At 49.3% G+C, this 24,452-nt stretch overlaps 1 protein-coding gene across 2 annotated transcripts in view; it reads left to right on the top strand.

Annotated features, from left to right (window-relative positions):
- The first annotated feature begins 108 nt into the window (after positions 1-108).
- The window catches only part of TTC21A (tetratricopeptide repeat domain 21A), a 55,237-nt gene continuing 30,893 nt past the window's right edge, over positions 109-24,452 (top strand). For both annotated transcript variants that reach the window (XM_049870862.1, XM_049870861.1), the window contains exons 1-8: positions 109-297; positions 2,275-2,404; positions 3,244-3,354; positions 3,527-3,693; positions 6,022-6,144; positions 9,305-9,462; positions 22,248-22,332; positions 24,055-24,153. In XM_049870862.1, coding sequence (XP_049726819.1) covers positions 271-297; positions 2,275-2,404; positions 3,244-3,354; positions 3,527-3,693; positions 6,022-6,144; positions 9,305-9,462; positions 22,248-22,332; positions 24,055-24,153 — 900 coding nt within the window. In that variant the 5' untranslated portion in view covers positions 109-270. The remainder of the gene's footprint in view (positions 298-2,274; positions 2,405-3,243; positions 3,355-3,526; positions 3,694-6,021; positions 6,145-9,304; positions 9,463-22,247; positions 22,333-24,054; positions 24,154-24,452) is intronic.

Raw genomic sequence — 24,452 nt, 5'->3', positions numbered from 1 at the left:
CAGCGCCTGGTCACGTGCGCAGACGCGCTCTCTCGGGGCTCGATTACCAGGGCCTGGCCACGTGGGCGACGCTCTCTCTGAGTTGATTACGACGTCCGGTCACGTGGGGCGCGTGCCTCTGACGCCACCTCTTAGCAACCGGCCTGAGCTCCGTTTCCAAGGACGCGCACGCCCCCAGCTTCCGTCCTGGAGAGGCGTGCCCAGGACCCCGACTCGGGCGCCCGGCCCCGCGCGGCCCCGCCAGCGCCTCGGAGCCGCCTTCGGCCGGAGATGAGCGGCGACGACTCCTTTCTTGTGGTGCGTGGGCCCGTCGCTGCAGGCCGCCCCCTCCGGGACGCCCCGCCCGGCCCGCGCCCCCGCGCCCTGAGCCTCGCTCCCCTGCCGTCTCCGTGGCCGCTCGTGCTGCCCGCTCCGCCCGCCCTTCTCTGTCCCCGGCCGCTACGGGCGGTCCTGGCCTCTCCCTGGCGAGTGCATCCTCTCGGGTGCCCTCCATGCACCCTGGGCCCCAGATCGCTCACCTGTCCTCCCTCCTGAGCTCCCCCAAGCCAGCGCGTCCAGAGCCCGTCTCCATTGTCTCGCCACCGTCCCGGCGTCCGCCTCTTGTGCGTCCGCGCCTCGGTAGATGGCAGCGCCGTTTGACCCCCCAGGCTTATCTCCTACCTCTTCCCTTACCCACCTCGCAGCCCTGTCCATCAGCAAGAAGCATCAGCTCCTGAATGTCTCGTGGGAAACCCTGGAGGCGTAGTGGTTAAGTGCTAGGGCTGTTAACTGAAAGGTCTGCAGTTCGAATCCACCAGGCGCTCCTTGGAAACTCTGTGGGGCAGTTCAACTCTGTCCTGTAGGATCGCTATGAGTCGGAATCCTCTCCACAGCAGTGGGCTTGGTTGGTTGGTTGGTTGGTTGGTTGGTTGGTTGGTTTTTTGCTTTAAATGTCTGGTGAGTTATCTGGTTTTTTCTGACTCCTAACCCAGCACCACTACCATTTCAGCTCTAGGCACCTGCAACAGCCTCCCTCCCAACTGGTTTCTCTGCTTCAGCTCTGTTCACCAGCAGTAAACACACACGCACACACAAGACAGCAGACTTGTTTTTTTAAAAAACACACATCTGATCCCATATCTTCCCTGCTTAAAGCCATTCTAAATCCTTTTATCACCGTATCTGAACTCTTTCATACGGCCTACGAGGTTGTTCACAGTCCGACCACATCTATCCCCAACCTCAGCACCTACAGACCTTGGAGGAAGTGAGACTTAGCTCTGAAATCTTAGTCCCACCAGCGTATGACCTTTGTCAAGCCATAGTCTCCACGGGCCTCAGCTTCCTTGTCTGTAAAAGTCCTTGGTATGGTTCCCAGCAGGTGGTAAGCACACAGTCACTCGTAACCATAACTGTTGATACGAGTTTTTTTGTTATCCGTCTTCTCTCTTTTCCCATATTCCCTTTCTCTTAGGCAAAACCTGAGATGAATTCCACGTCACATTTCAAGCTGGATTTGCTGATGATTCTAAAACAAACACCTCGCAGCTGCTTCTTAGGGAAATTGCACGGAGCTGCCCCCAGAGCCGCTGCGGGTTCTCAGGGAAACTGCACAGAGCCACCCCCAGAGCCGCTGCAGGTTCTCTGGGGAGCTGCATGGAGCCACCCCCAGAGCCACTGCAGGTTCTCAGGGGAGCTGCATGGAGCCACCCCCAGAGCCGCTGCAGGTTCTCAGGGGAGCTGCATGGAGCCACCCCCAGAGCCGCTGCAGGTTCTCAGGGGAGCTGCATGGAGCCACCCCCAGAGCCGCTGCAGGTTCTCAGGGGAGCTGCATGGAGCCACCCCCAGAGCCGCTGCAGGTTCTCAGGGGAGCTGCATGGAGCCACCCTCAGAGCCGCTGCAGGTTCTCGGGGAGCTGCATGGAGCCACCCCCAGAGCCGCTGCAGGTTCTCAGGGGAGCTGCATGGAGCCACCCCCAGAGCCGCTGCAGGTTCTCAGGGGAGCTGCATGGAGCCACCCCCAGAGCCGCTGCAGGTTCTCAGGGGAGCTGCATGGAGCCACCCCCAGAGCCGCTGCAGGTTCTCAGGGGAGCTGCATGGAGCCACCCCCAGGGCCGCTGCAGGTTCTCTGGGGAGCTGCACAGAGCCGCCCCCAGAGCTGCTTTGGGACAGGATGAGGCTGGGCGTTCTCTTTCTCTTCTTTATGCAGAACTGAGGAGGAACGCGGAGGGGGTGGGAGCACAGAGGGAAACAGAGACAGAGTGGCACTGGGGCCACTGTGTCTTCTTCCACACAGGCTGGAATCATTTACTACAGCCAGGAAAAGTACTTCCGCCATGTGCAGCATGCTGCAGCCATGGGCCTGGAGAAATTCAGCAATGACCCTGTGCTTCAGTTCTTTAAAGCCTACGGAGTCCTCAGGGAAGGTAAGAACTCGGCAGTCTTAGCTGCTGACCCCAGGCCCTAGCCCAGCCCTAACAAACAGTCCTTGGGTGCCTGCTTACACCACAATTATGTTCCCATGGAAACAGTCTTAGACTCCTAGCTAGAATTCCCCCAGAAGCTTGTGTCATCCATATCTAGGTGACTGGCGAGACCTTAGAGAGGTTCTATTTCTGTGCTGTGCCTCAGTTTTCCCATCTGTAAAATGAGTGGGTGGAGCTATGACTGCATGACTATTAAATTAGTCCCAGGCTTGGAAACTGGGAGCCAGTAACACAAGAAAAAAAGGAGGAAGTGGTAGGTGTGGGTGCTGGTCAGGTGCAGTACAGGTGCAAGGAAGGCGAGAAGTGGGCCCATGGAGGTGCTGACTCACTGACATTCAAAGGTCATCTGGGCGGGGGGCCGGCTGAACTGCCCGTGGCCAGTGTCAGTGGACATGGGAGGATGAGTGTACTCAGTGGCCTTTGAGCAGCTGGGAGTGTCCCGAGGTGCATTCTTCAGAACTGACCCCCAGCCAATAACCCTAGCCTGGCAGTTGTACCTCAGATCTCTCAGCTCCAAGCCTTCTAGGCCTGGGAAGCTGGACCATGGTGCCAACAGCCCTTTCAGGGAGCCTCAGTCCTCAGGGAACTCAGGTCACTGGGCATACACGTCCACCCACATCCAAGAGGACCTTTCAGAAGCTCAGGCCAGTGACTCTGGGGGAGAAGACAGACGGTGCTGCCCTGGGCTAGCCCTGAGGTCTCTCATGTGACTGCCCTGGAGCCTTCTGCCCTCTGAACCTGGAGCCCGAGGGCATAACTATGTGTGGCTGTCTTTGCAGAGCGCATCCAGGAAGCCATCAGTGACCTGGAGAACATCCGGAACCACCCAGACGTGTCCCTGTGCGCCATCATGGCCCTCATTTACGCTCACAAGCGCTGTGAAGCCATCGGTGAGTGCACCACGCTCAGCCAGCTGTGGTCCAGCAGGGAAAGAGAGGTCCCCCTTCAGAGACCTAGCCCCCAGGGCTGCCGGAGGAGGTGTCCGTGCTCTGCAGAGGCTGTTGGTTGGCAAGGAGTGGCCACTGTCCCCTGACTCTTCCTCCTCCATTCTCGGATTTACAGACCGAGAAGCCCTCCAGGAGCTCGAGAGCAGCCTGAAAGAAGTCCGCAAGACAGCCGGCGGGGCTGCCCTGTACTACGCGGGTCTTTTCCTCTGGCTCATGGGCCGCCATGACAAAGCCAAGGAGTACATCGACCGCATGCTGAAAGTCTCCAGTGGCTCCAGAGAGGTGGGTGCCCTGGGCATCAGCGGGGGAGGAGGGCAGCTGTCAGAGCTGCATGCAAACACAGCTCGGTGCGGTGGCCTGCTGCCCCCAGGAAGGCCCAGGAACTGGGGGAGGGTCACCCCCAGGCTTCAAGAGGCCCCTGATCCCACAGGCAGCCCACCCTCATTGTCTCAGGGTTTAGTAGCAGTTATCCGTCAGCAGTTGTCTGCAGAGTCCAATCTGCAGATGGGTTTTCTAGGGCCTGAACTGTATTTTTAAAAGATCTTTAATTAGTTGCTGACTTGGTTTTTTTTTTTTTTTTTTTTTGGAAACTCACATGGTCTGGTCACTCTGGGCCTGCATTCCCTCCTGGCAGCAATAGGCTGGATGTGCCTACTGCCTGGTTTGCCACAGTCTCTACCAGTCCCTAGCGCCTCATACCCAGCCCACCTCGCTCACCTGGACATTGCTGTCCTGTCAGCGTTCGTGCCTGTAACTGGCTTGGCGCCTCCACCCCCAAGCCCCTAAAGCTCCCCCTCTCACCTGTGGAGCCCCTAGGAACACTGACTGGGAAGCGGAGGGGAGACCCCGAGAGGCATTGCTGAGACTTGTACCCAGAGAGTGGGAGAAACGAGAGACTCGAGCCCCAGAGTGACAGGAGCCAGCCTGGATGCCAGGGCCCCTCCCAGCCTGGGTGCCAGGGCCCCTCCCAGCCTGGGTGCCAGGGCCCCTCCCAGCCTGGATGCCAGGGCCCCTCCCAGCCTGGGTGCCAGGGCCCCTCCCAGCCTGGGTGCCAGGGCCCCTCCCAGCCTGGGTGCCAGGGCCCCTCCCAGCCTGGGTGCCAGGGCCCCTCCCAGCCTGGGTGCCAGGGCCCCTCCCAGCCTGGGTGCCAGGGCCCCTCCCAGCCTGGGTGCCAGGGCCCCTCCCAGCCTGGGTGCCAGGGCCCCTCCCAGCCTGGGTGCCAGGGCCCCTCCCAGCCTGGGTGCCAGGGCCCCTCCCAGCCTGGGTGCCAGGGCCCCTCCCAGCCTGGGTGCCAGGGCCCCTCCCAGCCTGGATGCCAGGGCCCCTCCCAGCCGTTTCGCTTTGGGAGCCCATCATTCACTTTTCTCAAAGGGGAGGGAAGTCAGCAGGCTTGTTCGTGGTGACACAGGCCCTCTCCCTTCATTCCTGCTGAAGTGTTGAGATGGCTACAGGACTTCTTCCTCCTGAGAGGCCAGCTTTACAAAGAGAACGCTGCTCGACCGAAGGACTGAGTACTAACAGTGCAGTCGGAAGCCTCAGTCTAGGCCACACGTTCATTTTGGGGTCACATCACTCCCAAGGGGGGAAAATCTGGTCCTTGGAGGGGGCAAAAAGAAAACAACTTTTTATGTATAAAATACAGGTACACGTACCATATATAAATAGATACGTGTTGAAATGTCTTGTGGGTAGTTGATTAAGAAATCTGTTTAGAAAGGCTCTGTGTTGTTGTGTGCCATCGAGTCAACCCCAACCACAGCAACCCCAGGTGACAGAGTAGAACTGCCCCATAGGGTTTTCTAGGCTGTAATCTTTATGGGAGCAGATCACCAGGTCTTCCTCTTATGGAGCCACTGGGTGGATTCAAACCACCAGCCTTTTAGCTAGCAGCTGAGCACTTAACCGTGTACACCACTAGCCACCAGGGCTCCTCAGAAAGGCACTCGTGAAGAGCTGAGAAGCACCGGCCTGGCTATCTAGGGATGCTTCAGGGCAGAGGTCTTCCAAGTGCCCCTCTGGTCTTCCTTCCCGTGCCTGGCCTCCCATCTGCCAGGAGAGGCTGGGTGAAGGGCAGACAGGAGCTGGCAAAGGGCTCGTGAGCACAGAATGGCTCTGGCGCACCCACTCGGAGGGTGTTCCTGGAGTTCACATGCAGGCTGACCCCCGGCTGGTCTAAGGATTGGGGAGCCTCTGCCCCTGTGCTCCTCCCTGACTTGTAGGGGGACAGAGGAGTGAGTGGGAGTGAGTGGGAGGGCCTCTGTCAGGGTAGTGGTGGCGAGCTGAAGAGGGCTCAGGGAAGGTTCCTTTCTCTGCCCGAAAGGTGGGGAAGGCTTCCTGGAGGAGGGCCCTCCCAGGCTGTGCTTTGAAGACTACCAGTAGTAGTTAATCAGGTGAAGAGACTGGTTGGGGAGGGGATAGGAACCACTCTCCAGGCAGTGGAACAGTGGATAGGAAGTCCTGGTGGTAAGAGAGCCTGGCTGTCCCATAGCAGCTGTGTCTGGCAGGGTCTCGGGTGGGATTGGCAAGGACTGGAACATGAGGCAGGAGGGCCAGGCTGGGCCCAGGCTGTGAAGAACCAAGGTCTCCGTCTGTCATCTTCTTCTCGTCCAGGGCTACGTGCTCAGAGGCTGGATGGACCTAACCTCGGACAAGCCCCACACAGTGAAGAAATCCATCAAGTACCTGGAACAAGGAATTCAGGACACCAAGGATGTGCTGGGGATGATGGGAAAGGTGGGCAGTGGGGAGAGGGGAGGGAGTATCCCTAGCTAGGTGACCAGAGCCAGAGACCGACCAGATGGCCTCAGGCTAGACCCTTGGTCTCCAGGCCCCTCACCTGGTAGATGAGGAGCAGAGGCCCAGAGAGGGTCAGTGACTAGCCAAGAACACACAGCAGCCCAGGCCCACGCCTGTTCTCACATGCCTTCCTGCGAGGCCTCAGTTTCTGTCTCATTCTGTATGGGGATCTTCCCAGGGTCTCCTTCTCGGGGTCCATCCTCCTTGACTCCCTCAGGCTTTCGTTTTGGGTTTGTCTGGGTTTCACTCACTGCCTCTCTTCTCTGGATCCTTCTTTCACCCTCTTCATTTTGCTTTTCTCCTCTTCTGTCCATGTCTTTTAAATTCACTTAGTTAGCCATCAAAGTATACATTTTATTATATGTCTTGAATTCTTTGATCTTAATTTAAATTGTTGCTAGTTGCTGTCAAGTTGATTCTGACTCCTGGTGACCCCACATGTTTCAGAGTAGAAATGAGGGTTTTCTTGGCTTTAATCTTTATGGAAACAGATCACTAGGCCTCTCTTCCGTGGTAGTGCTGGGTGGGTTCGAACCTCCAACCCTCAGTTTAGCAGTCAAGAGCAAACCATTTGCACCACCTTAAAAAAAACGTGTTCCCATTGAGTCAATTTCAACTCATAGCAACCCCATAGAGCAGAGTAGAACTGCCCCATAGGGTTTCCAAGGAGCGGCTATAGATTTGAACTGCCGACCTTTTGGTTAGCAGCCAAACACTTAACCACTGCGCCACCAGGGACCTTTAAATTTAAATTAAGTTCATTTTTTCTTACGTGACCCTTATCGAATCAACCTTTGAGAGAAAAACAATCTTCTTAGGTTGTAAATTTTTTCTTATAAAATGGATACATACTCGTTAAAAACCCAGAAACCTTTAAATAAAAAAAAAGTCAAAAGGTGAATTTAAAAGACAGATTCAGCCCCACCATCCCCAAACGACTCAGCGCCTTGCAGTCTGTTTTCTATGTGTAGGTTCAAGGTGTGCCTGGGGTTGGTTTTCTAGGAAGCAGGAGACACAGAGGTTATCACGCATTTGGTTTGTCAGAGAGTGTCCTTGGGACCTCCCCATTTGGGAGGAACGGCGAGAGCGGGACTGGGCGCAGGGAGAAGCTGGCTGTGACGCAGTCACCATGTTTCAGCTCTGTCCTGCTGCTGTAACAGAAGCACCACCAGTGGGTGCCTTTAACAAACAGAAATTCATGTTCTCACAGTTTAGGAGGCTAGAAGTCTGAATTCAGGGCTCCGGCTCCAGGGGAAGACTTCCTCTCTCAGCTCTGGGGGTCCTTGTCTCTTTCCAGCTTCTTTTCCTTGGCTCCATAGAGATCTCACGTGGCCTGGCATCTGTCTTCCCACATCTCTCCTTGCTTGCTGCTTGCTGATCTGCCCTTGTAAACCTCAAAAGAGATTGACTTAAAACACACCCTACACTAATACTGGAGCCCTAGTGGCGCAGTGGTTAAGAGCTTGGCGGCTGACCAAAAAGTTGGCAGTTCAAATTCACCAGCTGCTATTTGGAAACCCTATGGGGCAGTTCTACTCTGTCATATAGGGTCTGACTATGAGTTGGAATGGACCCCAGGGCAATGGGTTAAACACTACTACTGCCTCATTAACATAACAGAGAACCCATTCCCAAATGGGATTATCACTGGCTGTATGGTAGGGTTTACGACACATAGTGTTTAGGGACACAGTTCAGTCCATAACACACAGCAAAGGACTCAGCCGGCCCCTCGGGGAACCCTGGAGCCAGGCTGGCCTTCTAACACCCTCCCTGACAAGCCACCGGATGGACAGGACAGATGTGGGCTGTACCTGGGAGGGGGTGTGACCTTGGACGATCCCAAGAGGGAGGCTCAGCTGAGAGCTACCAGCTGCCGACTCTCCTGGTCCAGAAGGGGACTGCGCCCAACACCCACTGCAGGCTGGGAGGTGGTGGTGTTCATGTAGTTTTAGCCATGGGGCATATGTCATCTGGCTTCCTTTTCTTGATGTAACATTTTGTCATGTACACATGCCATCTTATATGTGTATATAAAGCTCCGTTGTATGGGTATAATGTAATTTACTAAAAAAAAATAACCACCCCCTATTTTTGGATATCGGGGGTGTTCCTGGTTTCACAGTGTTAGAGTGCCGTGGTGGACGTGTTTATGCTCACATCTTTATTTAGAATGTCCTCCTCTTACTTCTGGTGAGAAGCCTGTTCACGGAGGGTCACTGGGTGTCTGATGGCAGCCATCCTTTCAGAGTACAACAATGTCAAGACTCCTAGAAGCTCTGCCTTCTGCTCCTCAGGCACCTGTGTCACGGTGCACCAGGAGAACCTGGAGCAGGGACTGGCGCAGTGCCTGGTGGGGGCCGTGACCCCACCCAGGGGGCCCTGGCAAAGAAACACTCCAGGTCTTGCTCTGAAGGGAGTCTCCCACAAAGCCTAACTGACCCAAAGTTGCCAAATCGGGCCCCGGTGAGCAGTTTCCACCAAGGTCCCTGGGTGGCATAAACCGCCATCCAAAAGGTTGGCAGTCCAAGCCCAACAGCTCCACGGAAGAAAGGTCTGGCAAGCTGCTTCCGTAAAGATCACAGCCAAGAAAAGCCAATGGAGCTCAGTTCTACTCTGTAATGTGTCAGGTTGCCGTGAATCAGAATCAGCTACGTGGCGGTGGGTTAACGGAACAGTTTTCGGTGACAAAATTCAGAAAAGCAAAGGGAAAATGAATGACCAATTTGTGGAATTGGAAAGTGCTCGGTGACCCCAGCTCTGCCCCTCACAGTGGTCCTCACATGGCCTTGGCCCGTTCTAGGCCTGATGAGTTTCACAAGCTTAGGACTCCGCTGTCTCCCTGGAACCCCCACCTTCCCCAGCTAGGAACCCAAGGCCGCAGTGGATGTTTATTTGTCGCTTTGAGGGGTGGCACTATCCCCAAGGGGCGCGAGGGCTACTGGCCTGGCCAGGGCCTGAGGGCACCCTGGTCCAGCTGAGGGGACCCACAGTGCCCACGCGCTAGACTCCCTGTCCTGCGTGAGACCTGGGGTGCACCCCATCTCCCTTCAAGGCATGGACACGGAGGCTCTTCTCTCTCACTCCCTCTCGACAGGCTACGTACCTCATGATGCAGCAGAACTACTCGGGGGCCCTGGAGGTGGTGAACCAGATGGCCGTGGCCTCAGCAGGCTTCCTGCCGGCCTTGGTCTTGAAGATGCAGCTGTTCCTGGCGAGGCAGGACTGGGAGCAGACGGTAGAAACAGGACAGAGGTGAGGGGCGGCTGCCACTGCAGACGTGAGCGGCTTCCTTCCCTTCCAGGCCAAGGGTGCGGACAAAGGTGAGGGGTGGCTGCCACTGCAGACGTGGGCGGCTTCCTTCCCTTCTAGGCCGAGGGTGCGGACAGAGGTGAAGCGCGGCTGCCACTGCAGACATGGGCGGCTTCCTTCATCTCCAGGCCAAGGGTGCTAATATGCTTCCATCCTACAAGGCTGGGAGGTGGGAGAGACGGTCTGTACCTGATGGAACAAGATATGAAGGCCGATATCACCAACACAGGCATGACGAAGAGTGATACCATCATAGTGAGGGGGCAGGAGAGAGAAGGTTGGTGCAAGGGAATCGAAATAAACACCCGTCATAGCAGGAGGCCAGAAGCTGCAGCCCGCGATGGTAAAGCAAGAACTAGAGGCGTGCTGTTTAGCGGAGAGATGGGGGACCCTCCAAAAGAACCCAAAGAAAGAAGTGTGATCCAAGCAAAGCAGTTGCCCGTGGGCAGTGAGGGGAGAGGGAGACTAGGGACTACAGTATTATTTAATTTTTTTCTTAGCTACGGTTATGATACAGTTTAAGAAGAGGCTGTTTTCATTAAAGAATTTTGGGGAAGAAATGTCTTTGATGACTGTCTTGGTCACCTGTTGCTGCTATAACAGAATTACTGCAAGTGAGCGGCTTCAACCAACAGAAATCTATTTCCTCACAGTTCAGGAGGTTAGAAGTCCCAATTCAGGGCACTGGCTCTAGGGAAAAGCTTGCTCTGTCAGCTCTGTGGAAGGGCCTTGCCTTAGCTTCTGTGCCCCCAGCATTCCTTGGTTGGCAGCCTGTCACCCCCGCTTGTGCTCCGGTCTGTGTGTCTAAGCTGCTCCTCATAACTCAGAAGTGATTGGTTTAGGACACACCGTGCGCTGATAATGGTTTCATTAACATAACAACCAACAACCAAACCCATTGCTGTAGAGCCCATTCCAACTCATAGCAACCCTATAGGATAGAGTAGAACTGCCCCATAGGGTTTCCAAGAAGAGGCTGGTGGATTTGAACTGCTGACTTTTTGGTTAGCAGCAGAACACTTAACCACTGTGCCTGTAGGACTCCTAACATAACAGAGAAAACACCGTTTCCAAATAGGATTATATCCATGGGTATAGGTATTAGGATTTAAGATTCCTGCATATATTTGGGGGGGGTGTGGGGGGCACATTTCGATCCATAACATTGACTTTGAGAGAAGAGTCTTAGGAGCAGGCTGGGATCACAAGCCAGGAAGCAGAGAGTTAAGGAGTTACTGGGACTTGTCCAAGCCACACACCCATTGTAGGGTGATCTTTGCGGCATTGTCCTTGCAAATAGAAACAAAGACAGGCTTAAGGGGGGGGGGGGGTGTTTGATGAAAGGTCTTTTTTTTTTTTTTTCTGGTCCATTAATAGATACATCGGAAGTATTTTTATTTTTCAAACATACTCTATGATGAATCTAATGATTATAAACCAAAACCAAACAAAAACAAGACCCGTTGCCACTGAGTCGATTTGGACTCTTAGCGACCCTATAGGACAGAGTAGAACTGCCCCATAGGGATTCCGAGGAGTGCCTGGGGAATTCAAACTGCTGACCTTTTGGTGAGCAGCCGAGCTCTTAACCGCTGCACCACCAGGGTTTCCAAAATGCTTATAGTAGTTTTAAAAAGCCAAACCTGTTGTCGTGGAGTTGATTCCGACTCTTAGCGACCCTACAGGACAGAGTAGAACTGCCCCACAGGGTTTCCAAGGAGCAGCTGGTGAATTTGAACTGCTGACCTTTTGGTTAGCAGCTGAGCTCTTAACCACCGCACCACCGGGGCTCCTGTAGTAATTTACGAGGTTCCTAATAGCACTGTGTGATCGTTTAGTATACTTAATTCGTGGGAGCCTGTATTTCTGGATTTCTGTAGAAAAGTTAGAAGTGTCTTTATCATGTTATGATATACTTACGGGGTGTGCGTGTGAGAATGAAAGAGAGACTTGATGAAATGACAGTTGAGTACCTGGATCCAGGTATTCACAGAGGAGCTGACAAAATGGTGGAGAGCATCTCTTCAGTGAATACAGCGTATTTGTCATGTGTGTCATCTCTCGGGCACTGTCACCTGTACCTTTCATGATGGCGGTTTTACTGCTTCTGGAGAAACACGTGGCAGGTACGTGCTGTGGCTATAACTGACCTTAGGGTTTTCTGGTCGTTTCCTGTCCCCACTCATCAGTAGCTGGACTTACCTATATCTCCTTTCTTTCTTTTTTGACTCCCTGTTGCCCTCTCCCCCCACCCCGGTAACCACTAATAAACTTGAGTCTCTATGCATTATGCCTGTTCTAGCTATTTCATGTCAGTGGAATCATACGGTATTTGCCCTTTTGTGTCTGACTGCACTTAGCATGGTGTTTCCAAGGTTCATCCATGTCATAACGTGTCAGGATTTCATTTCTCCTTACGGCTGAGTGATATTCCCGTGTGTGTATATCCCGTACTTTGTTTATCCCTTCACCTGTTGATGCACGCTTGGGTCGTTTCCACCTTTTGGCTATTGTGAATAATGGTGCAACAAACACTGGTGTACAGGTACCTGTTTGAGTCCCTGCTTTCAGTTCTTTTGGGAATATTCCCAGGAGTGGAGTTGCTGGGCCTTTGGTAACCCTACATTTAACTTTTTGAGGAACCACCAAACGGTTTTCCTCAGAGGTTTCAGCGTTGTGCATTCCCACCAGTGATGGATGAGGGTTCATTCCCATGTCACCACATCCTTGCTAACACTTATTTTTCTTTTCTTCCTTTTTTTTTTTTTTAATAATAGCCATCCTAGTGGGTGTGAAGCAATCTCTCATTGTGGTTTTGAGTTGCACTTCCCTAGTGACTATTGGGTGGTATAGTTGTTAAGTGCTATGGCTGCTAACCAAAAGGTCAGCAGTTTGAATCCACCAGGCAGTCCTCGGAAACTCTATGGGGAAGTTCTACTGTGTCCCGTAGGGTCACTGGGAGCCGGAATCGACTCAACGGCAATGGGTTTTATGGGTAATGACTAATGAGAGAGGTTTGGTGGTGCAGTGGTTAGGCACTCAGCTGCTAACTGAAACGTTTGTGGTTCAGACCCACTCAGAAGCTTCATGGGTGAAAGACCTGGCTATCTCCTGTAAAGATTACAGCCAACAAATGATATGATCCCATATGTAGAAACTCCCCAAGAGTCCACAAGAAAATTTCTAGAGCTAATAGAGGAATTTAGCAAAGTCGCAGGGTGCAAGTCAACAGATAAAAGTCATTTGGGTTTTCATACACCAGCAATGAGAAACCTGAAAGAGAAATTAGGGAAACGATTGCATTTATAGTAGCATCTGAGAGAATAAAATGCCTAGGAATAAATCCAACCAGGAATGTGAAGGACTTATACAATGAAAACTGTAAAATACTGCTGAAAGAGATTAAAGAAGACTTGTATAAATGGGAAGATCTTCCATGTTCATGGATTAGAAGACTTAATAGTGTTAAGATGTCAGTACCACCCAAAACGATCTATAGATTCAATGTAGTCCGGATCAAAAATTCCAACAACCTTCTTTACAGACGTAGAAACACCAATCCTCAGCTTTATAAGGAATGACAGGAGGCCCCAAATAACTAAAACGATGTTGAAAGAGAACAGAGTAGAAGAATTCACACTTGGCATAGTGGTTAAGAGCTATGGCTGTTAACCAAAAGGTCAACAGTTCGAATTCACCAGTGCTCCTCAGAAACCCTATGGGGCAGTTCTACTCTGTCCTGTAGGTCACTATGAGTTGGAATCAACTCGACGGCCAAAGGTTTGGTTTTTTGGTGTACAGCTACAAGGAGCCCTGGTCATGCAGTGGCTAAAGTGATAACTGCTAACCGAAAGGTCAGGAGTTCGAAACCACCAGCTGCCATGCCTCACACTACACACAAAAACAAATTCAAAATAGATTAAGGACCTAAATGTGCAAACTATAAAACCATAAAAATTTTAGAAGAACAAGTGGGGGGAACGCTGTCAGGCTTGGCTTTCAACAATGGATTATGTAACATAATAAAAGCACAAACAGCAAAAGAATAAATAAATGGGACCTCGTAAAAATTTAAAACTTGTCCATCAGAAAACTTTACCAAAAAAGTAAAAAGACAAGCTACCAACTGGGAGAATATCTTCAGAAACTACACATCCAACAGGACTCTAATAACCAAAATATATATAAAACTTTGACAGCTTAACAACAGAAAGATCAATAACCCAATCATAAAGTGAACAAAGGACCCGAATAGACATTTCACCAAAGAGGACATTGAAATGGCCACCAAACACATGAAAAGACGCTCAGCCTCATTAGCCATCAAACCAAAAAAAAAACCAAACCCGTTGCCATCGAGTTGATTGCAACTCATAGCAACTCTATAAAACAGAGTAGAACTGCCTCATAGGGTTACCAAGGAGCAGCTGGTGGATTCAAACTGCCAACGTTTTGGTTAGCAGCCATAGCTCCCAACCATTGTGCCACCAAGACTCCAAAGAAACTGTGTCAGAAGTGGGATTTGCCGTCAGATGCAAATCAAATGCACGATGAGATACCGTTTCTGCTCCAACTAGGATGGCTGAGGTAAAAAAAAAATAATAACAAATGTTGGCAAGAATGTGGGGAAATTGGAACCCTTATCCATTGCTTGTGGGAATGCAAAATGGTGCAGCTGTTGTGGCAAACAGGACAACCATAGGACAACCATATAACCCAGCAATTCGTCTCCTAGGTATACACCCAAAAGACTTGAAAGGGCCATACTTAATATGGCCCTTCTAGCCATGGCCTTTGTGACTCCCACACAATGAGTGGGTGGGACTATGCAAATTTGTGGCCCACCAAGGGGATTGAATAGCTTGCTAATAATGCAGATAAGGTGCATGGTACCCTCCTGGGGGTGGGACCATGCAAATAAGGCATATGGAACCCTAACTAGGGGATTGTTGAGTACTGTTATCCTGCTAAGCTTAAAACGAGCCATCCCAGAGGGAGAGGGGACCTCACTACCCCCAAAAAGGAAGAGCTAGGAATGGACTGCATCCTCTGGACCCAGGATCCCTGCTCTAGCAAACTCCTAGACCCAGAAGACAGAGAGAGCTGTAACATCGGAGACAGCATAAGATGGCAAGAATCAGTAGCAGAGAAGCAGCGGCAGCAGAACCAGGAGACCGGCACAAGATGGCGCAGTGGACTTCCCAGCCCATGGAGTAAGGTGGTTATAGTGGGTGTGCCAACCCGTGGAGTGAGAGCTGAGCACCTTCAGGCCCAGGCTTACTGGCTGAGTGAGCTACCTCTGGGCACTTATCAGTGGAGCTAAAGAGCTTTGTAACACTTGCCCGAGCAGGGCAGGAGTTGGGCCTGCCCAAGAGGGTCAAGGGCCAGGTAGAGGTCTGCCTGCGAGCACACTGATGTCCTGATGGAAGGACTGTATCCTGAGTCATTCCCAATCCTGAACTGTAACCCGTTACTTCCTTAATAACCCCATAATCGTATTATCTGTGAGTTCTGTGTGGCCATTGCAATGAATTATTGAACCCAGCAGAGAAAATAGAGAGTGCTGTGGGAGGGACTGCTGGTGTCAGGATTGGTAAGAAGGCTGAAGGGTGAAGGTATGTCTGTCCTCCGCCTCATAGGAGCCATCAGCCTTAGCCGTGGATGGTGATGATGATTCTCCCTTCTCCTGAAGTTAGAGGAGGTCAGATGCCCCCACCGCGCCATTTTTACATACACCCGTGTTCACTGCAGCACCGTTCACAGTAGCCAGGAGGTGGGAACAACCTAAAGGCTCATCCACAGATGAATGGATGAACAGCACGTCCTACATACGTACGAAGGAATACTTCTCAGCTGGTAGGAGAAATGAAGCCTTAATACACGTTACTGTATGGATGGAGCTTGGAAACATACAACATTTGTCCTTTTGTGATTGTATGACCTCACTCATAGAAAAAGACAAGAAGAGGCAAAGGTACAGAGACTAAAGTTTGTTAGTGGTTGCTACAGGCAGGAGGAAGGGGGAAAAGGGGAGTTTACTAGGGTGGCACATCCAGTTATTTTAGTTGCTGTCAATACCTGTAAAAAGTTGAACTGGCAAAAGTTGGGTGGTAGATATATTTACAACAGTGATAAAAAAAAAAAAAAAAAGTAGATGCTACGGCTGCTTATGTACAGCCAAATACCTGATGGAATGTGGCTCCTTGGTTTGGAGGTTGAGGGTCGTGGTTTCATGGGACGTCCCAGTTAATCGGCCTAATAACATGTTCAGTGCTTCTGTTCTGCCTCCTAGTTTGCTTGGGGTTTTAGAAGCTTGCAAGACAACTGGTCTCTATTCACCTGGAGCAACAGAGGAAGGGCAGTCAGGAATAGGAGGAGGATATGGCATGTGTGGCTGATGGCCTCCATGAACAACTGCCTCCTTTGCCATGAGACCAGAAGACCGGGATGGTGCCAGGCTACCCTTACTGAACATTTGGATCGAAGATATCATAGAAGAATACTGATCAAAAGGGAGAAAATGCACAACGGAATTCCAAATTCTCATGGATTCCAGACTTCCTGGAGCCATACAGGGTGGATGAACCCCTGGAACTATTGCTCTGAGATAATCTTTAAACCTTAAATCAAAATTATCCCCTGACGTCTTCTTAAAACCAAACAGCAGTTCAGCTTAACTAGTAAAAAAGTCTGCCTTGAGCACTGTGCTTTTTAAAGACCTGTCTATATGGGATCAGGTTGATAACAGCAAATTGAAAGATTAGATAGGAACCTTAGGAGGCAGTGAGTTCATGTTAATGAGGGGGAGCAACTCAGAAAAGGGGGGTGAGAATGATTGCAGAGCTCCAAGAGTGTAATCAGTGTCACTAAATTGTGCATGTAGAAACTATTGAATTGGTATATGTTTTGCTGTGTATATGTAAGTCAAAAATCAACTCAGGGGCACACAACAACAATAAATGACTAATGATGTTGACATCTTTTCATATGCTTACTGGCTATTTGTATATCTTTTTTGGAGAAATGTCTGTTCAAGTCCTTTGCCCATATTTAAAATTGGATTGTTCGTCTTTTTGTTGTTGAGTTGTAGGAGTTCTTTATATATTCTAGATATTAAGTCCCTATTTGATATATCGTTTCCAAGTATTTTCTCCCATTTTGTAGGTTGTCTTTTCACTTTCTTGATAATGTCCCTTGATGGACAAAATTTTTAATTTTGATGAAGTCCAACTTCTTTTGTTGCTTCTGCTTTTGGTGTCATATCTAAGAATCCATTGCCAAAAGCAATGTCCTGAGGCTTTACCTCTATATTTTCTTATAAGAGTTTTAGCTTTTGTGTTTAGGTCATTGGTCTATTATGAATTGATTTTCACGTATGGTGTGAAGTATGTTGAGCAAATCTGAGAAGCTGGACTCTGTGAAGAAGAACGTGGCATCAGGATTGGAGGAAGACTCATTAACAACCCTCGATACACAGATGACACAACCTTGCTTACTGAAAGAAGAGGACTTGAAGCACTTATTCATGAAGATCAAAGACTACAGCCTTCAGTATGGATTTATACCTCAACATAAAGAAAACAAAAATCCTTACAACTGGACCAATAAGCAGCATCATGATAATTGGAAAAAAGGTGGGAGTTGTCAAGAATTTCATTTTACTTGGATCCATAGTCAACGCCCATGGAAGCAGCAGTCAAGAAATCAAATGACGTATTGCATCGGGCAGATGTGCTGCAAAAAACTCGTTTAAATTGTTAAAAAGCAAAAATGTCACCTTGAGGACTAAGGTGCACCTGACCCAAGCCATGGTATTTTGAGTCATCTCATATGCAAGAAAAAGCTGGACAATGAGTAAGGAAGACCGAAAAGGAATTGATGTATTTGAATTATGGTGTTGGCAAAGAATATTGAGTGTATTGTGGACTGCCAGAAGAACGAACAAATCCGTTTTGGAAGAAGTACAGCCAGAATGCTCCTTAGAAGCAAGGATGGAGAGACTTCATCTCATATACTTTGGACATGTTATCAGAAGGAATCAGTCCCTGAAGAAGGACGTCATGCTTGGTAAAGTAGAAAAAAAAAAAAAAAGAAGACGACCCTCAATGAGATGGACTGACACAGTGGCAGCAACAATGGACTCAAACATAGCAACGATTGTGAGGATGGCATTGGACTGGGTAGTGTTTTGTTCTGTTGTACGTATAGTTGCTGAGTCAGAACTGACTTGATGGCATCTAACATCATGGCTCCAACTTCACTCTTTTGCGTGCGGAGATCCAATTGTCCCGGCACCATTCATTAAAAAGACGGTTCTTTCCCCATTGAATGAACTTGGCACGCTTGTCAAAAATCAATTGACCGTAGATGGATGATGGAAGGTTTTTTGAGAACAGAATGTTTTAGATAACTGAGGGATAGCTCTTTAAACTCTAATGTTTTATTGTAACTATTGTATTTTTGGAAATCCTGGTGGCATAGTGATTAACCGCTACGGCTGCTAACCAAAAGTTTGAATCCACCAGGCGCTCTTGGAAACTCAATGGAGCAGTCCTACTCTGTATTACAGGGTCACTATGAGTTGGGACTGACTCAACAGCAATGCATAGTAGGTAGGGATTGTATTTTTATCTCAGTATTCTTAAAACGCATAATACTTACCTGCTCATTAAAAGTTATTTAGACTATTTCTTTCTTAATGACCATGAATCATCACTCTGAATTGTAACTGAGCTGTGTGATCATATACAACACAGTTCTCAAAAAACAAAGCCCAAACAAATCCCTTTTTTCCTTGTGGAGTGATGATAAGCTCTCTGATGATTACTGGAATTTGAATCTTATAGAGAGGTGCTGCGGTAGCAAATCAAAAATGATTCTGCCCTGCCCACAGGTGTGCTGCCTGTGCTGGTTCCGTTTCTCGTGGTTACACCTGCCCAGTGTCCTTGGCGTGAGCTGGATCAAGAGTTTGCTTTGGAGGCTCAGCCTTAGGATACCTGGCTGAAGGCCACACCGTGGGTGTGTGCAGCAGCCCTACCCTGGCCCTGCCATGCCCTTGGGCAAGGAGACAGTGTTTGGTGCCAACCACATAGCACTTTCCTACCTGGAGACTCTCACAGTTAGGGGTGTTCCTAGTATTCTCTCGTTGTTTTTTGTTTATTTTATGAACCCTGCCCTTCTCAACCCGTTTTTTTTTTTTTTAATTTCTGTATGTACAGTTCAGTGACATTGATTACATTCTTCGAGTTGTGCAACCATTCTCACCCTCCTTTTCTGAGTTGTCCCTCCCCTGTTAACATAAACTCACTGCCCCCTAAGGTTCCTATCTCATCTTTTGAGTTGCTGTTACCAATTTGATCTCATATAGATACTTCTTTGAAGAGCACAATGCTCAAGGCAGACCTTTTTTACTAGTTGAGCTAAACTATTGTTTGGTTTTAAGAAGACTTAAGGGGATATTTTTGATTGAAGCTGTAAGGATTATCTCAGGGCAAATTATTATCTTGGGGATTCATCCACCCTTTGTGGCTCCAGGAAGTCTGGAGTCCATGAGAATTTCAAATTCTTTTCTGCGTTTTCTCCCTTTTGATCAGGATTCTTCTATGATATCTTTGATCCAAATGTTCATTAATGGTAGCCAGGCACTGTCCCGGTCTTCTGGTCTCATGGCAAAGGAGGCAGTTGTTCGTAGAGGCCATCAGCCACACATGCCATACCCTCCTCCCGTTCCGTTCCTGACTGCCCTTCCTCTGTTGCTCCAGGTGAATAGAGACCAATTGTCTTGCAAGCTTCTAAGACCCCAGGCAAACTAGGAGGTAGGACAGAAGCACTAAACATGTTATTAGGCCAATTAACTGGGATGTCCCATGAAACCATGACCCTAAACGTCCAAACCACACAACCAAATCCCACAAGGTGTTTGGTTGTACATAAGCAGCTTCAGTAGCTACTCTTTTTTTTTTTTTAATCGTTGCTGTAAATGTATCTATCAATCACACAACTTTTGCCAGTTCAGCTTTTTACAATAAATGGTCATATAGTCCTTCCCATTGTTTTTTAAATTCTTTGCTCTGTGTTTCTCTTTTCGTCCCAAATATTTAATTTTTTCCTTCTCTTTTATTTATTCATTTTTGTTGTGGATATTTATACACATGTATAACAAAGTATTTGCCATTTCAGCCTTTTTTATGTGTACATTTCACTGCCATTAATTATGTTCACCATGTTGTACAACGTTTACCACTATCTGTTTCTAATTTTTCATCACCCTTAACATCTCTGTTTTTTCCGTCAATCTTAAAATAGCTTTTCTCTTTTATTAGTCTTTGCAAAGAACCAGCTTTGGGTTTTGTTGATCCTCTTGGGTATATCTTTGTTTTCTAATTTATTACTTTCGGCTCTTAACTTATTTCCTGCCAACTTGCTTGGTAAAGTAGAAGGTCATTGAAAAAGAGGAAGACCCTCAAAGAGTTGGATTGCTGCAGTGGCTGCAACAATGGGCTCAAGCATAGGAATGATTATGAGGATGGCGCAGGACCGGGCACTGTTTTGTTCTGTCGTACACGGGGTCGTTGTGAGTTGGAACAGACTCGACAGCACCTAACGACAACTTTCTTTTAGAGTTATTCTGTTATTTTCTAACTCTTGAGTTGGTTGTCTGGCTCATCTATCCTCAATCTTCTTTTCTAAAGTAAGCATTTAAGCCTAGGAGTATCCCTCAAGGTACCATTTTAGCGGTATTCACCTTTTGATGTGTGGTGTTTTCAGGATCATTTTGTTCTAAGAATTTTCTAACATCCGTTCTGATTCTTCTTTAATCCATAAGTTATTTAAAAGTGTGTTTTTAAAATTTTCAAGTATTTAAGGTTCACCTTGCATTCTGATCATCAGAAATAGTTAGAACTCTTTGAACGTTGAATATGCTTTGTCATGTTGGAGTTCCGTGTGTTCAGTAGAATAACTCTATTCAGCAGAAGGCCATTCCCCGACCAGGCTGAAACATGAGAAGTTCTCTAAAAGAACAGAATACAGAGAACTCCATAGTATGATCAGAGGGTGGGCAAGGACACTTAATTGAATTCGAGGCTCCCTTTCTATCTTGCAGCTGCAGACTGCCCCCAGTGCCTCTCTGGCCACTTCCAGACTGTGGTGTCATGGTCATGTCTGTGTTAGTTGGGATATGAATAGGCTTATATAACAAAAACAATCCCCAAAATATATGGCTGAAACAACACAGATTATTCCTGCCTCAGGTAAAAGTTTGGCTGTTGGTCCAGGGCTGGGATGGCCGCATAATTCTGTAGGGTTCCAGGCCCCTTTTGTTTTATTGTTCTGTAGTTTCTAGGATGTTGCTTGCACGGTCCATATTCCCACCAGCAGGAAGAAGGAAAGAGCAGAAATGGGGGGCATGTTGTTTTAGTTTAAGGGCACAACTGGAAATCACACTTACCACTTTCACGTACATCGCGTTGGCCAGAACTTAGTCACCTGGCTATGCCTAAGCTGCAAGGGAGGCTGGGAAATGTAGTCTTTATCCTGGGCAGCCGTGTGCCCGACTAACTTGGGAATTCTATTATTGGAAGGTGGAAACCCTGGTGGCCTAGTGGTTAAGAGGTACGGCTGCTAACCAAAAGGTTGGCGGTTCGGCTACCAGATGCTCCTTGGAAACTCTGTGGGGCAGTTCCACTCTGTCCTGTATGGTCATTATGAGTCAGAATTGACTGAACAGAAAGGGATTTGGTTTTTGGTTTTATTATTAAAAGAAAAGAGCCCTGGTAGCACAACGGTTAAGCGCTTGACTGCTAATCGAAATGTTGGTGGTTTGAACCCACCAATGGCTCCACAGAACAAGGACCTGGCCATCTGCTCCTGTAAAGATTACAGCCTAGAAAACCCTATTCTGGCCTATAGGGTTGCTATGAGTTGGAAATTGACTCAGCGGCCATGGGTTTGGTTTTTGGCTTTATTATTAAAAGAAAGGAACCCTGGACAAGGACGAGAAGGTAGGAGGGGACAGGAAAGCTGGATGAATGGAAATGGGGAACCCAAGGTCGAGAAGGGGAGAGAGTTGACATGTTGCAGGGTTGGCAATCAATGTTACAAAACAATAGGTGTATTAATTTTTAATGAGAAACTAATTTGCTCTGGAAATCTTCATCTGAAGCACAGTATGTATATTTACACATATATCTGTACATATATATAAAAAAAAATTTTTTTTTTTGTACGTATATATACACACACCAAAAAACCAAACCAAACCCTTTGCTGTCTAGCCAATTCCAACTTATAGTGACCCCATAGGACAGAATAGAATTGCCCCATAGAGTTTTCAAGGAGCACCTGGTAGATTCAAACTGCCAGTGTTTTGGTTAGCAGCCATAGCACTTAACCACTGCACCACCAGGGTTTCCATATATACATCTGCATACACGTACATAAAAAAAAGTAAGGACCCCTGGTGGTACAACGGTTAAGCATTTGGTTGCTAATCCAATGGTTGAGGGTTCAGACGCACCCAACAGCTCCGCATGACGAAGACCTGGTGATCTGCTCCTGTAAAGATCACAGCCCAGGAAACCCTACGGGGCAGTTCTACTGTGTCACATCAAAGGACAGCAGCATTATTCAAGGAAGAAGGGAGAATGGGAACCGGGAGACAAGCAGCAGTTGCAGCCACTCCATCCTATCAATACTCTTAATTCGCGTGGCTCCTCTTCCTATTTCAGAATCCTAGAAAAAGATGAAAGCAATATTGATGCCTGCCAGATTCTAGCCGTGCACGAGCTGGCGAGGGAAGGAAACGTGACCAAAGTAAGTTCTTCCAAGACAGGCGAGTTGAGCCTTGAGCAAACAGACCCAAGAAGGAGCCCCTCGCACCCGACCCAGAGGCCTTGGGGCATGCTCCCTGGGTCTCGGCCCCCTCCTCCCCACCCCATACTCCCCACCAAGGGGGTCTGCTCTGGTCTGGTTCTTGGGGCAGTACAGCTCGAGGGTCCAACAGCGGGCTGATTCTGGCTCTGCAGCGTGCTTCCCTTGTGAATCTGGGCAGGTGTTTCCACCTGGATAAGACTCAGAATCCTCATTTGTAAAATGGAGGTAATTCCACCTGCCTTGTAAAGTGGTTGTAAGGACTAAATGAGATAAGTGGGAAAGCTTGGAACCCTGCCTGGGACACTAACAATCAGTGTTAACTGATAGTGGAGGTCACGGTAGTGTTTCGGGAGTCCTGGAAGTGCCACTGGGGGAGGGGTGGAATTGCCCAGATATTGACCAGGCAGTACCTGGCACCAAACTTGCTCCTAAGGTATTTCATCTCTGAAGAAACCTAAAATGGCCCTCAAATGCTGTCAAAAACACCTAGAACTCTTAATGAAAACTTCAGTACCCACACAGGCTCCTGTTAAAAGAAAGAGTTTGTGTTCTCAGCCAAAATTTGCGTTTTGAATAATGAGATAGAAAGCAGCATCTGCCTTTATGGGAATTACGGTGAATCAAGGGTCTCTCAGGGGTCATGGCAGGAGGAGGAAGCCCTGAGAGTGTGGGTTTTATGCTAGGAATTGGGGTGGAGTGGATTGACAGGGAAGAAACTCTTGACGATGGCCCCAGCGCTGTCTGTGGGAACAGGACAGGCCTGTCCTCAGGTCCCTCTGTCCCCAGAGCTTCCTGGGGCTCATCCTGAGGTCGCTCCTAGGGGCAAGTTAACACTGAACACCCCTACTTCACCCCCACCTTAAACCCTGGCACCCCCACCCCTGTCCAGTCCAGGCTACCCAGCTCTGATGTTGCTCTCTGATGCTGAGCAGAGCGGACCCACCCCATCCTGGGTTCTGTTTAGGCCTGTCTTGGCAGCTTGGGAATGAGAACTTTCCAGTTCTGGGTAGGGTTGTTGGGGGTGGTAGGCAGGACAGTCGGGGGGACACTGGCTTTGGAGTCAGTCAGTCACTTAGCTGAGGACCTCGGGACACCACCCAGCCTCCCTGACCCTTGATCTCGTTGACTGCAAAGTGCTGATAGTCGCACCGATTCCCAGGGCTGCTGGGGGGATTCCCTGGAATGACATCGAGGCATCAACCAAGCTGGTGACTCGTCAAAATGGAGGGGAGGCTCCTGGCCAGCACAGGTGCCTGGTCAGCCTGGTGGGCTGCGGTGTGGGCAGTGAGGCTGGCTCCTGTCTCTGCCTGGGTAGGGGGGAAGGCTCAGGAACGGAGGGACAGAGCCAACTCTCAGGTGAATGATGACCCTGAAAGTTCCACGTAGGGTAATCTAAAATAATACTGATGCCAGGTGTCCTCCCCCCATTAAACTTGTTATCAGCAAGTCTATTCTGACCCATGGCGGCCCTATAGGACAGAGTAGAACTGCCCCATAAGGTTTCCAAGGCTGTAAGTCTTTACAGAAGCAGACGGCCACCTCTTACTTTCCTGGGTATTTAAACAGGCCTCCCAGCTGGTGCCAAGCGGGCCGGGGCTGAGCACCACTGCCATGGACTCGGAGCTGCATGTCCCTTTTGATGTTGTCTGTTTTGTCCTGCAGGCAGCTGAGCGTGTTAGAAACCTGATTAAGGCACTAGAGATGAGAGAGCCTCAAAATCCAAGCCTCCATCTCAAAAAAATTCTCGTGATTAGCAGACTGGTAAGGTTCTTTTCTGGTTTCTGAAATGGTGCTTCTCTCTGTGTTCCTTAGGGGAGACTTGTCCTCCTTACAGAACTCCCCGGTTCCCTGCCCCTTCTCTTCTCCACACCCGTCTTCGCCCACAGATCAAGCCTGTCAGCTAGTAGTGCACCCATGGCCCCTCCCTTCTTCTGGCCGCTAACTGTGACATGTGGACTCTGAACCCTTTACCCGGTGCTCCCCAGAGGTGTTGTGACTGTCAGGGCAATGAGGCCTGAAAGCCCTTTTAGAGTGGGAAGCGCTTTACTTGGGGAAGGACA

The sequence above is a fragment of the Elephas maximus genome, chromosome 27 (genome assembly GCF_024166365.1).
Source record: "Elephas maximus indicus isolate mEleMax1 chromosome 27, mEleMax1 primary haplotype, whole genome shotgun sequence".
NCBI classification, from domain to species: Eukaryota; Metazoa; Chordata; class Mammalia; order Proboscidea; family Elephantidae; genus Elephas; species Elephas maximus.
Note: the sequence above shows the minus strand (reverse complement) of the source record. Positions and strands in the feature narration are given on the sequence as shown.